We start from the raw sequence: 18,760 nt of genomic DNA, 5'->3' as shown, positions 1-18,760 counted from the left end.
GGAAAAATTATTAAATTAGCGACCGTCATCGTTTCGACGAAATAAATTTTTGAAGTGAAAATTTTTTTAGGGACGTTGTGCACTTTTTAGATAGGGAAAAAGATTAAATTAGCGAACGTCATCGCGGCCGTCATCGCTTCGGCAAAATACATTTTTAAAGTGAAAACTTCTTTTGGGGACGTTATGCACTTTTTAGATGGGGAAGAAGTATTGAATTAGCGACCGTCATCTCTTCGGCGAAATAAATTTTTGAAGTGAAAACTTCTTTAGGGACGTTGTGCACTTTTTGGATGGAAAAAAGTATTAATTTATCGACCGTCATCGCTTCGATGAAATAAACATTTGAAGTAAAAACTTCTTTAGTGACGTTGTGCTCTTTTTGGATGGAAAAAAGTATTAATTTATCGACCGTCATCGCTTCGATGAAATAAATTCGTGAAGTGAAAACTTCTTGAGGAACGTTGTGCACTTTTTGGATGGGGGAAAAGTATTGAATTATGGACCGTCATCGCTTCGACGAAATAAATATTTGAAGTGAAACTTCTTTAGGGATGTTGTGCACTTTTTCGATGGAAAAAAGCATTAAATTAGCGACCGTCATCGCTTTGATGAAATCAATTTTTGAAGTGGAAACTTCTTGAGGGACGTTGTGCACTTTTTGGATGGAGGAAAAGTATTGAATTATGGACCGTCATCGCTTCGACGAAATAAATATTTGAAGTGAAACTTCTTTAGGGACGTTGTGCACTTTTTCGATGGAAAAAAGCATTAAATTAGCGACCGTCATCGCTTTGATGAAATCAGTTTTTGAAGTGAAAACTTCTTGAGGAACGTTGTGCACTTTTTGGATGGAGGAAAAGTATTGAATTATGGACCGTCATCGCTTCGACGAAATAAATATTTAAAGTGAAACTTCTTTAGGGACGTTGTGCACTTTTTCGATGGAAAAAAGCATTAAATTAGCGATCGTCATCGCTTTGATGAAATCAATTTTTGAAGTGGAAACTTCTTGAGGGACGTTGTGCACTTTTGGATGGGGAAAAATATAAATTAGCGACCTTTTGAAGTGAAAACTTCTTTAGGAACGTTGTGCACTTTTGGATGGGGGAAAGGTATTGAATTAGGGACCGTCATCGCTTCGACGAAATAAATATTTGAAGTGAAACTTATTTAGGGACGTTGTGCACTTTTTCGATGTAAAAAAGTATTAAATTAGCGACCATCATCGCTTCGATGAAATCAATTTTTGAAGTGGAAACTTCTTGAGGGACGTTGTGCACTTTTTGGATTCGGAAATATTATATTAGCGAACCTTAATGGCTTCGACGAAATAAATTTTTGAAGTGAAAACTTCTTGAGGAACGTTGTGCATTTTTTGGATAAGGAAAAATTATTAAATTAGCGACCGTCATCGCTTCGACGAAATAAATTTTTTAAGTGAAAACTTTTATAGGGACGTTGTGCACTTTTTGTATTGAGGAAAAGTATTGAATTAGGGCCGTAATCGCTTCGACGAAATAAATTTTTGAATTGAAAATTTCTTTAGGGACGTTGTGCACTTCTTCTATGGGGAAAAAGTATTGAATTTACGACCGTCATCACTTCGCTGAAATAAATTTTGTGCATATATAAATTACGTGTATGTATACATAAATAGCATAGGGCATACGCATCGCGTATATCGTATATGGTATACCTAGGTATAGCACTTCTTTTAGGATGGGGTAAAAGCATTGAGCTCGTAATTTATACAGGGTGTTTCATTAATAATTGTCCATATAGTAACTGGAGAAACCTTAGCACAAAATACGAAGATTTAACCTAAAACACTTAAATAAAATTTGTTCCTTACTGAGTTACAGGGTGTTTTATCTTAAAATTTAAAAATTATTTACTTGGCAGAAAGTATAGGTACTGTACAAACTACTAAATTATGTTAAAAGAACGTTTGTGGCTATTACCAGATGCGTACGACGGGGGAAAGTGAATGGTTGACCCTTTCCAAATTCTACGCCACTGGCGAAATTGCTATTTTAGTTCAATTTTTGGATTCTCCAATACTTTCTATGAAAATAATATGCTCTTCATTCGTAACGATAAAGTCATTAGTTTTCGAGATCTTTGAAGTTAAAAATGAAACGACACGGTTATTTTGATTAATGTATTGTGCCACTTCATTTTTATTTTCAAATATGTCGAAAATTAATCAGTTTATCGTTACAAATGAAGAGTATATTATTTGTATAAAAAGTATGGCAAAATCAGAAAATTACACTAAAATAGCAATTTTGTCAGTGACGTAGAATTTGGGAAGGGTCAACCAGACACTATCCCCTGTCGTACGCCTCTGGTAGTAGCTAGAAACGTTTATTTATCTTAATTTAGTAGGGTGTACACTACCTACACTTTTTGCCAAGTATGATAGGTATACGCCAAATAGTTTGAAAGTACTGGGTACAAATAATTTTTAAATTTTAATCATATGAATCATATCACAAATTAATCAAAATAACTGTGCCGTTTCATATTTAACTTCAAATATCTCGAAAACTAATGACTTTATCGTTACCAATGAAGAGTATATTATTTACGTAGAAAGTATTGGAGAATCTAAAAATGGCACTAAAATAGTAATTTCTCCAGTGGCGTAGAATTTGAGAAGGGTCAACCACTCACCATCCCCTGTCGTACGCCTCTGGTAGCAGCTAGAAACGTTTGCTTATCATGATTTAGTAGTGCGTGTAGTAGTCGTACTTTCTGCCAATTATGAAAAGGATACGTCGAATAGTTTTAAATGCTGAACAAAAATAATTTTTAATATTTAAGATAAAACACCCTGTAACTCAGTATGGAACCACATTTTATTTAAGTGTTTTAGGTTAAATTTTCGTATTTTGTGCTAAGGTTTCTCCAGTTACTATATGGACAATTACAGTACCGGCGCTAGGGTACAAGGTGCCCGCCTCCAAAACTAGCATAGGCGCCCTTTAATTTTCATATAAGTAGTATTTTGTATAATACCAGCCATAAAAAGGTCATTTTGCCGCCCTCCAAGAGGGGGCGCCCGCCTGCACTGCATCCTTTGCAGACCCGTTATCGCCGGCCCTGGACAATTATTAATGAAACACCCTGTATACTATAAGAAGTTTTCACTTCTGTCGGCACTCCCACGAGTGCCTGTAATTTTTTTTATTAAGTCACGCTGTTTAGCAATCAAAACACAAATAAGGTTCTATAAGCTAATTTGCTATCTTTATACAGGGTGTCCAGAAACTCTACCGACAAACGAAGACAGGAGATTCCTCAGATAATTTTAAGACAATTTAACCAAATTCACCTACATACTTAGTCCGTTCCGAAGGGAGCTAGAGCTATTTGAAGATGGCGACTTATAATTAGTTTTTCTTAAATACCTCCAGAACGCTTTTAGTTGGAAAAACGAAAATGGGTACACATATTTATCTTCTAGAGATAAATCGATTCCATCCATTGTGAATTTCTAGTAACAGTCATAGGAAATTTTCATAGAAAAGGGTCATAGAAAAATTTTCATTTTTCTAAATAGAAGAGTTCTGGAGATATTTAAGAAAAACAAATTACCAGACCCCATCTTCAAATAGCTCTAATTCATTTATGGGACATTCCACGAACATACGCCTGTTTTGGATTACTTCGACAACGAATATTTTACTGTGCAACATAAGAAGTACGAAAGTAAATGGCGCTAATAATTATTCCAATAAACAACAATGTAATTTGCAATTTACTTTCGTTCTTCTTATTTTGTACAGTAAAATATTCGTTGTCGAAGTAATCCAAAACAGGCGTATGTTCGTGGAATAGGGATAGGAAGCATTTTCAGACAGATAAATTGAGTTAAATTGTCCTAAAATAATCTGAGGAATCTCCTGTCTTCGTTTGTCGGTAGAGTTTCTGGACACCCTGTATTATTAATGTGGAGTGTCTCGTTGTCTTTTTGATGTTTTGTAATGACCATGAATATTGTTTTCTTTAAGTTTATTTTAATACGATATATGGTATACTTTTCGTTCAACCGTTCCAGTATGTTTGTCAGACTTTGTAGAGTTGAAGTAAATTGACAGTGTCATCGGCATATCTTATATTATTAAGGATTTCACAATTTATGATAATCCCATCATTATACCCTCCAAAAGCTTCTTGGAAGACGGTTTCGCTGTATATATTAAACAGCACTGGTAACAATATACAGCACTGTTTTACATCCCGAAGAATTTCTATTTCTTCCGACATTTGATCCTCAATTCCTATTTTGACTTTCTGGTTCCAGTAGAGCTTTTAAATTACTATGATGTTGCAGCTGTCATGGTTTTTCAGTTTTAAGATATTAATTAGTATGTCGTATTTGACCTTGTCAAATACTTGTTCGAAATCAGTAAAGCATGTGTACATGTCTTGCTTCATGTCTAGATTTCTTTGCATGAGCACATTTATACCGAATAATGCTTCCCTAGTTCCCATACCATTTCTAAAGCATACAATTTATTATCACTAATTTCATCTATTTTCCGATTCTGCTATTCGAAGAAAAGTAGTAAATTTGTTTCATAATCTTATTTTACTGTTTTTAGGTTACAGGCCAAAGGAATAAAAGTGTGTATGGTAGGAGATGGCATCAATGATTCTCCAGCTCTGGCTCAAGCAGATGTCGGTATGGCCATTGCCACCGGTACTGACGTTGCTGTAGAAGCGGCTCATGTTGTACTTATGAGGAATGATCTCTTGGACGTCGTAGCTTGTTTGGAATTATCTAGGAAGACTGTCAACAGGATACGGCTAAATTTCTTCTTTGCTAGTGTTTATAATATTCTAGGTGAGAAACTGTTTCTTAATATGTATACGAGTTGGGGTGTTATGAATAGGATCGTATCCAACTTGGTGTCTATGCATTTTGACGTTGCGACCCTGACAGAAATTGTGGGGACATCTGGTGACTGTCTCAATTTGAATCAAACAAATTTTCCTATTGGGCTGACCAACTATCCCTATATAAACAATGGTTAAACATTTAAACTGTTCAAATTTTATATCTCCAAACATATTTTTAGGTATACCTTTAGCTGCCGGCGCCTTCAGCATGATCGGATTCATGCTGGCTCCATGGATGGCCTCTGCCGCTATGGCCTTAAGTTCCGTCTCCGTCGTAGGCTCGAGTTTGTTACTTAAAATGTGGAAGAAATCGACCAAAGAACAACTTGAAACTGCCGAATACTTAGCCACCAAAAACAACGACCATTTGGAAACGATTTCGATTCACAGAGGATTGGACGATATCGATAATATCACTGAGAGTTCGTCCAAATTTACAAGGTATAGCAAATAGAGGAATATATGGTGGATTGTATATACTTAATTAAGTTCAAAGTTCATATTGCAGTAGATTTCTGGAATTCTTTTCAAAAATATCAACAATTGCTTGCATTGCTATATATGTAGCTCATTCGGAAGACAAATCACAAATCTAAACACAACTTTTTTCAGGAGACAAATATGGATTTTTTAGATCTTAATTTAACTGTAAGTTTTAAATAGTAACTGCTAAAATTTATAAATTAAAAATTAAGAATATGGATAATTGAGTGTTTCTAATTGTGTAACAGACAAAACCAAAAAACTATGATAGCTGATTTAAGAGGAAACAATAGCGATTAACAGGTAGCGAAAACGCTTTCCAAGATTGCGGCTGTAATTTTGAATATTTTTTCGAGATATTTGGCACACGTATTCGTAATATAATAAAGAATGGCGGTACAGAGCCCAATTTGAAAAATATATTAGTATGTGAAAATTACTCTGTAATTAAATACAATATTAGAAAAAAACGAGCCTGTACCGCCATTAAGAAGAACAAAAAAATACACTTTCTTCAAATAAATTTTTTTATCCGATGCCTAGATTTTGTGTCATTGTGGAACTACTAATGAAATAAAAAATTTTAGTAGTTCCAAAATGACACAAAATCTGGGCATCGGATAAAAAAGTTTATTTGAAGAAAGTGTATTTTTTTTGTTCTTCTTAATGGCGGTACAGGCTCGTTTTTTTAATATTGTATTTAATTACAGAGTAATTTCCACATATTAATATATTTTTCAAATTGGGCTCTGTACCGCCATTCTTTATTATATTACGAATACGTGTGCCAAATATCTCGAAAAAATATTCAAAATTACAGCCGCAATCTTGGAACGCGTTTTTGCTACCTGTTGATCGCTACTGTTTCCTCTTAATAAAGAAAAATGAACAATATTTTGAGTTATGTCACTTTTGTTTTAAAATATTAGTTAAATTTTTTAAAAATTAACGAAAAAAGCTATGGCACTTGAATATGAATAATCAATCACATTACCGCGATCTTATGAATTTGGAAGTAGCTATCTATGTGACACTTTTCCTGTTAAAAGTATAGAATTTTTTAATCAATTTAACAAGATAATTGGAATTATGCATTTTTTGAGTTGTGTCACTCTTCTTTCGGATGAGCGATATGTATTTTCTTCTAAGCTGTGGTTTCGGATTACCTTTATTTTTTATATTTAACTTATATTTTATTTTTGTAATGATATTTTCAGCACAATTAATTAGCTTATTCACTGTAACATATGCTTACATATCGGTCATTCCACATAAACGTAGACGTCGAGGAAAGATAATTCGTTTTACTTATAATTCATTTTTTTTACAATTGCAATTCACCATAATATAAATATTTGACAAACTAGCTCATGATTTTGACGTTTTATATAAAAATGTAACCATAATCACAATGGAATAACCGATATAAATTTTGCTTTGGCTATGAGTATCTTTAGATTTTCTGATATAAAAATATGGTATTGTTCTTATCTAAAAAAAATATAACATATTCAATATGTTATCAAAGGAAAAAGCGAAACTTTTGTATAATATTCATCTATTTTATTTAAATATTTAACCTACACATTGGTAAATATCTTTGTTTATTTTTACATATTTAGTTTTAAGACTTTTTATTTTCTATGCACTTTTGTTGCAACACATGTACTATGTGTATTTATTTTTATCGTTTAATAGATATTGGTTCACGTGAACCAGACAATCACTTCTGATCTAAATCTTTGCTGGCCTTAGAACCAGATTCAACTTAACACCCGTCATCAAATTAGGGATCTGCATTATCACCATGTATATCAGATGTTATATACAGGGTGTTAGTAAATAAGCGTGAAAAACTTTAAGGGATAATTCTACAAATTCCGCAAATGCTTTGTTTCCGAGATACAGGGTGTTGACATTTTTATTTCAAACTGTCAATTTTTTTATTGCTCTAAGACCGGTTGAGATATGAAAATTACATTTGGTGGGTTTCAAGAGGTAGTTATTGCGCATTTTTTGGCAAACAAATAACAATTTTATATTCATCATTGGCGCACCTACGGGTAATGGTCTGATTTTCTTTAAAGAAAAAAATGGTGCGCCACTGAGATATTTCAAATTAAAAATAATTTTTGTATTCCACGTTTGATTTATGAAAAAGAACCTTTCTTGTATTTTTTCCTATGGTGCACCGTTTTATGCGAAAAAATAAAACATCTTCGAGCGTATTTTTCATTTCTTAATACATTATCAAGAACTCTCCATTATAATAATACCAAAGTAGAACAATAACAGGAAATATTACTAAAAAGATTTTAACTAGGTGCAAAGCTACAACAAATGTTCAAAATTACGTCCTTTAAAGGAGACAGAATAATTTTATATTCACCATTGGCGTCGGTACAGGTAATAATCTGAATTTTTTAAAGAAAAAAATAGTACGCCACTGAGAAACGTCAAATTAAAAATCATTTTTGTATTCCTCGTTCAATTTACGACAAAAAATCATTCTCGCTTTTTTTCATATGCGGCACCATTTTTATACAAAACAATAAAACATCTTAACGCTTACAAATTATTCGAGGTATTGTCCTTTTCATGATCATTTTTCAGTGCGTAACAAATGATAGGAAAAAGGGTAAGTCCGTGATAATACACATTTATGACATTTATTCTAACATGACTTTTTAGTTAAATCTGACAGTTGTCACATTTTATTTTCAATTTGGAATAAAAACAAATCAAATGTGTTTCTTGCATTTATAAAATGGTATTTTCTTTGATTTGTATAGTCTTATAAATTATACAGATTATATTTGTAATATTATTATCTAATAAAAAAAAATTATTTTTTTATTATGACGCCATCTATCGACAACTAGAATAACTAGAATAAATGTTATAAAAATGTCACCGACGAAATGTAATCACCGACGTGCCTTTTTTTCTGTCACATACAATTTAATGCGTTAGAAAGAAATCGAAAAACTGTGACGCACTGAAAGATGATCATGAGAAATACTGTATATTCCATAAATATCGCACCTTGAAAACCATAGGGCAGTAACTGCAAAAATCATAATATCGAGTTATGAGCATTTTAAGTTTTTGTAAAATTAATTTTATTTCCTGTAGTTCCAAAAATTAAACTACAAACCTGATATTTGGTATAATTGTCTTTAATTTTGCTTATTTTTATATGAATTAAGAAGTACATAAAATTTTCTAAAATTAATAGGTGTTTTAGCACATACGGCCATATGGTTTTAAAAAATATATCAATTTTCGCAAATGACGCAGTAAAAATGCATATCAAATAACAGGTTTTTTATTGATTGTACTTATTTATTACAGATTTTTAGTGTTAACACTTAATCAAAGTGTTGCATATTATCATCTGTCTGTTCGTCTTCTATTGTTGCATTGGTCACGTGTAAATCTGCATAAAACCTATGATAGTGCTCTTGAATAACATTAGCCTTACATAATGAGAGTCTACATCTTGTTTTTTGAGATTGCATATTCCTGGTGGATGCGAATATGCTTGACTTAGTTCCATCTTAGCCACCATCCCTCGTTGTCTTTGCCTTATATTAATGGTTCTGAACTCTGTATCGTTAAAGCTTGCCTTAACCTGAAACTTATTTTTAGATGTCTTCTCCACCTAGTTCATCTTATGTCATTCCAGACGACAGAAGACCTGATTTCCAGCCACGTAAATTGGTCGTCTTTTAAAGCCTTTTTTTGTTTCTCAATCAAAGAATGCACGTTATCTACCGTATTTTGGGAGTGACCCGTTATCAAAAATTTGTGGGTAATTTTAGGTATGTTTTCAATTTCTGTACTGCATATTGATAAAGATAGACAATATATACTTGTTCTTATTTCGCCCACAGTAGTTACCTGAGTATAATATTATTTTTTTTCCCTGGCATGGTTCCTCAGAAATTGTAACAGGAACGACGCTATTTCATTTGAATCACGATTAGCAATTCGCCTGAACCAAAGACAGAAGTGTCCTGCATTTGTGGTCCAGTAAAAAATTGTGAAATTAAATAATGTTGATAATCTGCTTTTGTAATAAAATAAAGAGACTTTGCCTGAAAGCGTCGGTAGTAATGATTTTAAATCAAAACAAGCAGTGATGCAATTTTGGATTTTGCAGATTTTAAGTCATTTATTTCTCTTTCCTATTGAGTTCCACTTCCTGACGGTGAGTATTATAGACTGTTTCTAATGTCGATTTATCTAATTAATTTCTGTAACTTTTTCACAGCAAGCAAAGGTATTTTTAAGCTTAAAGGAGTGTATATTAAATTCTGTGTGAAATATGGTTATCATCGTAGCGTAATTTCCGAACACCGAAACTTTTTCTGTGCAAAATTTTATATAATCGCGATGAATATCAGCAAGAGTTTTGTCATCGCTGACGAATTATCTGGTAGTTTGTTTCCTTAGGTAGTGAGATTTCACTCTAAGGATGGACTCAATGTAAACCATTTTGTTTTGTTTCAAGACTTCGTTGATTCTTCTTCCATTCTTATGAGTTCCTCGCTTTTCTTTTGGGATAAACCCATCTGCAGTACGACGTTGTATATTAATTTGTTATAGTCTTGTCGCTTATTTCCAGTGTTGCAATGAAAACTCTCTGCAGCACTCGTATGTTTTGTTGCATTCAAAAGATTTTTCCTTAGTACATCTCGCTTTTATTTTACGGGCGTGGGTCACATTTTGCACATATTGCCATATAGATCTAAGTTTTTGTTCCAATTTTAGAACCGTAGAGCATCAACTGCAGATAATGCCTGATGGTATAAAAAGAAGAATCGATTTTTGATAAAAGCCATAGGGATGTATCTTTCTGGTGCCGAACTTAAAATTTTTTTGCAGATGCTGCTATATAGCATTAAAAAATAGATTTTTTTTCCTATTAGACTGCATTCAAAGGTCATTTCATGAAAAAATTGCAGTTATTGCCATATGGTTTTCAAGGTGCGATATGCATAGAAACTTATTTCAAATACTTTGTAAACATTAAGATATTTTATTTTTTTGCATAAAAACGGCGCCTCATATGAAAAAAAGACAAAAACGATTTTTTGTCGTAAATTGAACGAGGAATTCAAAAATTATTTTTAATTTGACATATCTCAGTGGCGTACTATTTTTTTCTGTAAAAAAATCGGGCCATTACCCGTACGCGCGTCAATGGTGAGTATAAAATTACTCTGTCACCTTTAAAGGTGGTAATTTTGAACATTTGTTGTAGCCTTGCGCGTAGTTAAAATCTTTTTAGAAATATTTTCTGTTATTGTTCTAGGTTGGCATTATTATATTGGAGAGTTCTTGATAACGTATTACGAAATGAAAAATACGCGCGAAGATGTTTTATTTTTTTGCATAAAAACGATGCACCATATGAAAAAAGACAAGAAAAGTTCTTTATCATAAATTAAACGTGAAATGCAAAAATAATTTTTAATTTAAAATATTCCAGTGGGGATAATTTTTTTTTATTTAAAAAAATTCCGACCATTATCCGTAGGCGCGCCAATGATGAATATAAAATTGTTATTTGTTTGCCAAAAAATGCGCAATAACTACCTCTTGAAATCTACCAAATTTAATTTTCATAGCTTAAAAGGTCTTAGAGCAATAAAAAATTCGCAGTTTGAAAAAAAAATTCAACACCCCGTATCTTGGAAACGAAGCATTTGCGGACATACGTTTATAGAGCAAACTGTCATTATTTAACACCCTGTATAGGCCCACACAAAAGATTATTACCTCCTTCATGAGACTTTTTTTTTTATTGAGTTATTCATGTCGAGTTGGACGTTTCTAATATGAAAAATTTTCAGGAGGGAGACGGTTCGTAAATATAGAGGTTTATAAACTTTGGTGCATCTATGGTGGTTCCTGTTTATCTGAACCATCTCAGATAGTTAAGGGGTGGTTACCCCCTACTATAGGGGTTGATGAAGTAACACTACTCACAGTATATTCATTTATTTATAAGTTGAAGTAACTACGGTAAAGAGTTGGTGGCTAAATATTTATCCGCTGTGATGTTTACCCGCTGGGATCTCAAATACCCATGATTAATCTTTACGCAATGAATTTAGAACGTCGAATGTGGAATCCCCTGTTTATGTTTTGGTATATATAAAAAGTGAAAGTGTTTGTATTATAAATGCTGAATCAACTTGATTATAAATAAAGAATAATATTTGCTACTACAGCTGACCTTGCATTATCGATAACTGATACACTTGTATAGTAATATAGGTCAATCATGTTTATGATAAACAACGCGTATTCGTTTACCAAGGACATTTAAATATTAAAAGAATTAGTCTTGCCCTTAATAAGATGGTTACTAAGAGATGCTGTGAATCCCAATACACATCCGACAACTGGAGTAAGTATCCTTGAAAATTTGTCGGAAAATATTACCAGTAAATTGTATTTTTATCAAAATATTCTGCAAAAAAAAACCCATCATTTATGACTCTATAGTGGACGCACATATCCACGTATAGTCCCCACATATGAGGGGTGCATCATAAAGAGTAATAAAATTATACCCATTGTTAACAATTGGGTTAACCAAGTGTCCAAAAATCTTGGAAAGATCTTGGATTAGAGATGTACAAGCACAGGTGCAGGATCGTAAATAGAAGAGCTCTTGCTTTAATATCGAAATATCAATATTGTGCCTCAAAAGAAATACTGTAGATGGCAAAGGTATTAAGGAGAAAAATGAGCAGACATATAATTCCACTAAAGCTAAAGATAAATTAAAAAGAACGTATAACTAGGACAATTGTATTTATTGTAAATGAGAAAAACAAAATAATAATAAACAAGAGTACAAAAAAAATATATAGTTAAAGGAAAAAACCTTAAAATCCTATTCTAGCTCAACTTTAGAAATAAATGTAACAATAAATTAACTTACAAACTTACAGATATGTTGACTAGTCCGTGACATAAACTTACTAAAATAAAACGGAAAAAAAGTTCGTCTTTAAAGCACAAACGGTGTGGAGGCTGAGTTTGTCCAATCTGAGAATTTTCAGTAGTAATTGCACAAGAGCTCTAAAATTCTATATTAATTTTAGAGATCGAGTGCAATTTGTTGCGATTATTTCATGAATAAAACTGTTAAAAAAAAATTTATTGTAATTTATACAGGGTGTAACGAAAATACAGGTCATAAATTTAACCACATATTCTGGGACCAAAAATAGTTTGATTGAACCTAACTTACCTTAGTACAAATGTGCATATAAAAAAAGTTACAACCCTTTGAAGTTACAAATTGAAAATCGATTTTTTTCAATATATCGAAAACTATTAAAGTTTTTTTATTGAAAATGGACATATAACATTCTTATGACAGTAGCATCTTAAGAAAAAATTATAGAGAAATTTGGACACCCTATAAAAATTTTACGGGGGTTTAGTTCCTTTAAACCCCCCAAACTTTTGTGTACGTTCCAATTAAATTATTATTGTAGTACCATTACTTAAACAAAATATTTCTAAAACTTTTTTAGCTCTTAGTACTTTTTCGAAAAGTGAGTTTTTATCGAGATATTTTGAATATTTGTCAAATCCACCACATATTTGTATATGGTTAAGTACGATTATGGAGACTTGGTAATAATATGAAAATTTATGTATGATTTACATTTTTAGGTATATTTTGAACAGTATTAAAAAGAAGCCATATCTCGATAAAAAGTGCCTTCTCGAAAAAATACAAAGAGGCAAAAAAGTTTTAGAAACATTTTGTTTAACTAATGGTATCGCAGAAATAGTTTAATTGGAGCGTACACAAACATTTAAGGTGTTTAAAGGAACAAAACCCCCATAAAATTTTTATGTAAACATATTATAAAAGAAGCTGCAACTCGATAAAAACTGCCTTTACGAAAAAATACTAAGAGCCAAAAAAGTTTTAAAAATATTGAGTTTAACTAATGGTATCAGAATAATAATTTAAATGGAACGTACAGAAAAGTTTGGGGGGGTTTAAGGGAACAAAACCCCCATAAAATTTTTATGGGGGCACAAATTGCACTATAATTTTTCTTTAAGATGATCCTGTCGTAAGAATGCCACGTATCCATTTTCGATAAAAAATCTCTAATAGTTTTCGATATATTCGAAAAAATCGATTTTTATTTTGTAACTTCAAAGGGCTATAACTTTTTTTCTGTGCATATTTGTACTAAGGTAAGTTACGTTCATTGGAACTATTTTTGGTCCCAGAATATGTGATTTAATTTATGACCTGTATTTTTGTTACACCCTGTATATCTAAGTATAAATTAGTACATATAAACAAACAGTTGTTATAAATATTAATTTGACGGTTGAAAGTCATCACTTTTATAATTTTAACTATTTAGAATGGGAAATAAGCCACAATATTATTAAAAAATGATTTTTATTAACGTTTCGACGCCCAAATCGGGTGCCGTTGTCAAAATACAAAATACTATTAATATAAACAAAAATGTTGTTGCTTAGTAAAAAAATTCTTCTAATAATTTATTTAATTTGACTCATTTATATCGGCAATTCAGATACATATGATACATTTTAAAGTAGAAGATAATTATTTATATGATATTATATTATATTATTTATATTATATGATACATTTATACTTTTATAATTTTTAAAACATTAATTGTCATTAATGTCACTGAATGTATTTTTTCGTAGCAACGAAGGGCATCTGACGTAATATACTTGACGACGGGAAATTATCAAAAATTGTCTATTTAATTTAGATTTCTGTAGCTTTCTATTGGTCAGAATCTCCTATGAATGAAATAATCAGTATAATTCTTTCATACAGCTGATTTTTGCAAGATTGTTTGATAAAAATATTTACAATTAACTGGTAGTATTGTTCGACAAATTTTTAAGGGTACCACAGTTGTTGGATGCACCAAAGTTTAGAAACCTATATATTTACGAAACGTCTCCCTCCCGAAAATTTTCCGAAATAGAAAAGTTGTCCGACGTGACATGAATAACTGTGGTAATAATTTTTTTCTTAAGTGTGGGCCCAAGACCTATAGCCTGCTCCAACTTACACATCCATAATGTTTGCCTTTGCAACATGTCACAATACAGGCAGAATCTTTAATTGCAAATAATATTGATTTCAGAACTAATTAAGTAAAATAATAAAAATATTTATAGATTAATAGATCAGTGGTAGCTAAAATTGTGATAGATGACTGATATTAAATATGTTTTTAATACTCATTCCAGAAATTTACACTGTATATATATAATCGGTTAGGATTTTATACATTTTCAACAATTTTCAGAAAATTCTCTGTACAAGAATTGCAAGAGAATGTAATAAACAAAAGCGTAGTAAGTAGTACAGAGTACAGTGTTCCTTTATGTTTTTCATTTTCTGCTTTGCCTTTTTCTGTTTTTATACACCTGTTTTAATATTACAATATTTTTCTTTTTTGTATTTTTTATTTTATATGTTTGTGTTCGTCTAACCTGTCCATTTTTTATTTTTTGCACCAGCTACGTATTTGTTAACAAAGCATGTATATATAGCATGTTTTTCAAAAACCATCACCCGATTAGCTGTTTTGTGTAGATAGAATAAGAATGTAATAGTTGTTACAAGATTATGCTTGTATGTTTATATGTTGGACGAGCAAATACACCACAATATTAACTCGTTCAAACCAATTACAAAAAGAAACAAAAAAGACTATATTAATAAATTACAAGCACTAACAGCACTAAAACGCACACTTTACCTTTTTATTTTCTTAATAACAATATATGTTGAGTTTACGAGAATTTGCCATGTGAGATTTCAATGTTTCAATAGTAAGTTCGTGGAAACAAATAACGGGTTCTATTGATTGATTACATAAATGAGTTGCACCTATACAATAAGGACAGAAAGAAAAAACCAAAAATTCCAATATTGCAACCATTCACTGTGATGGCTCACACATAACTACTCAGAGGGAAAGAAGAAAAAGAAAAGTGAAACATTGGCACCTCTTTTTTAGCTGAGTTCTTTAGTAAGTTCTTGTTTCAAACACACGCTAGCCAGAGAAAATTTTCAAACACTTACACTCTTATTAATAAACACGGACTAACTTCCGACTAACTTCAGTCAGAGTCAATAACATTCATTTTTCCTATTATACTCTGGTCTAATTAGCAAAATACAAGGAAAAGTTATTTACCAGAAATTTTGTTACGAGGGAAAAGAACAAATGTTTAATTGTCATGAGTGGTTCCTGAGATACAACCGGTCAAAGTTGACCGGCATTTACGGCAAATATATAAACAATAGGATCATAATTTTCGAACCATCACCTTTTTATTTTTGTCCTCTTTCTCTACACCAATTTTCATATCTTTAAAATACTCATAACATATATTATAATAAAAACTATCGATATTACGAGTGAAAATTGCCAAAAATAGCAAAATGTATGTGTATATACACTATACACCGTTCTTAGGCGTCAACGCCTTTCGGTAGGGATCTATGGGGGAGTTTCACCGAGCCGCAAGCCCTTATCCCTTGCCGTACTGCTCCCTCATAGGTCGATCAGATGCCCGCATATTCAGGTCTAAGCGCCAGATTCATATTTAGAATTTTATACTGACGCGTTAGCCTTTTTGTTTTCCGATGGCCTGGGCTGGGCTTGAACTCTCGTACCTCACGGCGAAGTGAAGTGCGGGTCAGCTGCTAGTCACACTGAGCTATCTGATCGACAAAAATAGCAAAATTCCAATCAAAAATTAGGTTGGAGAAAATGTAATCTCAAAGTTCAAAATCGGTATACGTTAAAAAAATGCATTTTCTCGGCTTCCCATGGAGCGATTTTCTTAATTTTTTTTTTGTTCCCAAGTAACTCGAGTGGAGCCATCTAACTAACGCATTATTAAATGTCAAACTTGCTTTTGTTTTGTTATAATAGATTAATTTATTTATAAGAAAAGAAAACAACATATTTTTTCCAGTTTCAGACTTTTTTTAAATAAACTTACTACAAGTGTACCTTTTAACGTTAAAACACAAATATTCTCATTTGAAATTTGTATAATTATTTAAACAATCTTTATTTAAACAAATTAAAAATCTTTGTTATAATAAATAAATTAATTTATTATAACAAAACAAAAGCAACTTTGACATTTAATAACGCGTTAGTTAGATGGCGCTACTCGAGTTATTTGGAACAAAAAAAGAATGAAGAAAATTGTTCATGGGAAGCCGAGAAAATGCATTTTTTAACGTATACCGATTTTGAACTTTGAGATTACATTTTCTCCAACCTAATTTTTGATAGGAATTTTGCTATTTTTGTCAATTTTCACCCGTAATGTCGATAGTTTTTATTATAATAATATATGTTATGAGTATTTTAAAGATATGAAAATTGGTGTAGAGAAAGAGGACGAAAATAAAAAGGTGAGGGTTTGAAAATTATGATCATATTGTTTATATATCTTTGCCGTAAATGACGGTCAACTTTGACCGGTTGTATCTCAGGAACCACTTATCACAATTAAACGTTTTTTCTTTTAAAAGAAGCGTCCTGCCATTTTTTTCCAATACCGTTTTCATGATTTAATTTAATTTAATATTTCCCGAGATATTCTATTTGTCTATAAGCCAAAAAATTGTTTATAATTTTAAAATATTCCTTAGGCCGTTTAAATAGTCCAATTTCAATTCTGTAAACTACGTTAGATAGGTACAGTGTCTTTTTATACAAAAATCATAGTTATTCTTATGTATCATAATTATTGTGGTTATTATAGCGACCGTAAATTTTTAATTAACAATTCAATTATTGCTAAACTGTTCGCTTAATTTCCATCGGCTTCTGGAATTATAATCTATGCGAAAAGAGCTTTTATATTACTAAGTTATTTAATTATTGAGAAACAATTACTTATCTAAAATTTTAGTTGAAAAAAATTTTGTTGGAAAAACCCGCATTTTCCGGGGAAAATTTTCGTCGAAGTAAATCGGGAAAAACACGTTTCTATGCAGAATTTAATTACGGTGAATTTTTATTTGGGTGTTTTTGGTGTAAAGTTAAAATCTTTGGAGTTATAGAGCAAAAATTGAAAAAAACACGATTTTCGACGTCATTTTGTTATAAAAAAAAGTAGCACACCATCTGTGGACTTTGCATACCTATATTATTAATATATAGAATCATAAGATTCGATTCCAGCAATAAGTAAATAACTTTTCCCAAAAATGGCCTATTCACCGATAATCTGCCCAGACTATTAATGAACAGCGACTGCGACTAACGATGGACTAAGCTAAACCTTCTCTAGTCTCGGACTAACATTTCATCCGAGGAAATAGCAGGTTTAGACCGAGACTAACTTGACGTTTTGTATTAATAACCTTACAAACGTGCTAAATAGTTTGCTTTTGTTTGCTTTTATATAAACATTATTATATTATTATTGGTAATAGACTAAGAGCCGCTATAGGTGAAAATTCTTAATCATTTTAGGCACGACGGGACCCTATAACTTAAATAGTAGAACCTAAAAGAAAACGTTTGAGCACTGTGCCGTCACTTTTCAGTGGCACATGCGTCTACAGTGGCGCATCAAACTTTCCACTTATGGACGGGATACATAAATTAAAAAATACCCTCCCTCATTACCAGAATTTATTTTTTTTACATTTTTTTAAGTTTTATGTGATTAAGACATAAGATTCATCGTAATTTTAACCCAACACCCCCTTCTCCCTGCCCCCACCATCAAAAACTTTATTTTTCGATTTTTTTTTTGTGGGATGCAATCAATTTTAAAATTTCAAAAAATTTACACGCATAGTTAAGGCTTTTATAAAACACGTCTATTTTTTATAGACCTGTAGGTACATAACCTCAAAAAAATTTAAAATTTTTTTTTTTTTTGAAAAAAAGTATATAACTTTTTTGGGGATAGCTGCAGATCTAATTTTTTCTTAGTCTTGTGTATTTTATCAAACACTATATTTCTAATTTTTTTCAGATTTTTCTGTAACGTTAGTCACCTTCAAAAATCCAAAAAACTGTTTTTTAAGGGGGTTTTGGGGGGTTTGAACGTGTTTTTCTGATTTTTAAATATTGTTACAACTTTTTCAAAGTAACTTTATTCAAACTCCAATACAATTAACAACTTGAACAAACTGACAACTTTTTATACTCAAAATCTCAAATACAACTGAACTATAGAATGTCAAACACATAATGTTTATATAGTTTTCTGACGTTCTAGATGTCACCAGACATTTCTGGGTTATTCCATGACATCCAGAATATTCTCGTAC

The 18,760-nt window shown here is 31.6% G+C and overlaps 1 protein-coding gene across 7 annotated transcripts in view; it reads left to right on the top strand.

Moving 5' to 3' along the window:
* LOC114328265 (copper-transporting ATPase 1) overlaps window positions 1–18,760 on the top strand; it is a 204,074-nt gene that overhangs the window by 162,982 nt on the left and 22,332 nt on the right. For 5 of the 7 annotated variants that reach the window (XM_028277069.2, XM_028277075.1, XM_050647283.1 and 2 more), the window contains 3 exons: window positions 4,611–4,852; window positions 5,088–5,349; window positions 14,748–14,896. In XM_028277069.2, coding sequence (XP_028132870.1) covers window positions 4,611–4,852; window positions 5,088–5,349; window positions 14,748–14,877 — 634 coding nt within the window. In that variant the 3' untranslated portion in view covers window positions 14,878–14,896. Of the gene's footprint in view, window positions 1–4,610; window positions 4,853–5,087; window positions 5,350–14,747; window positions 14,897–18,760 lie in introns of those variants that run through there. The other 2 variants (XM_028277071.2, XM_028277070.2) reach the window with 2 other exon arrangements.

Source organism: Diabrotica virgifera, chromosome 3, assembly GCF_917563875.1.
Source record: "Diabrotica virgifera virgifera chromosome 3, PGI_DIABVI_V3a".
NCBI lineage: Eukaryota > Metazoa > Arthropoda > Insecta > Coleoptera > Chrysomelidae > Diabrotica > Diabrotica virgifera.
This window is presented reverse-complemented; position numbering and strand designations above follow the sequence as displayed.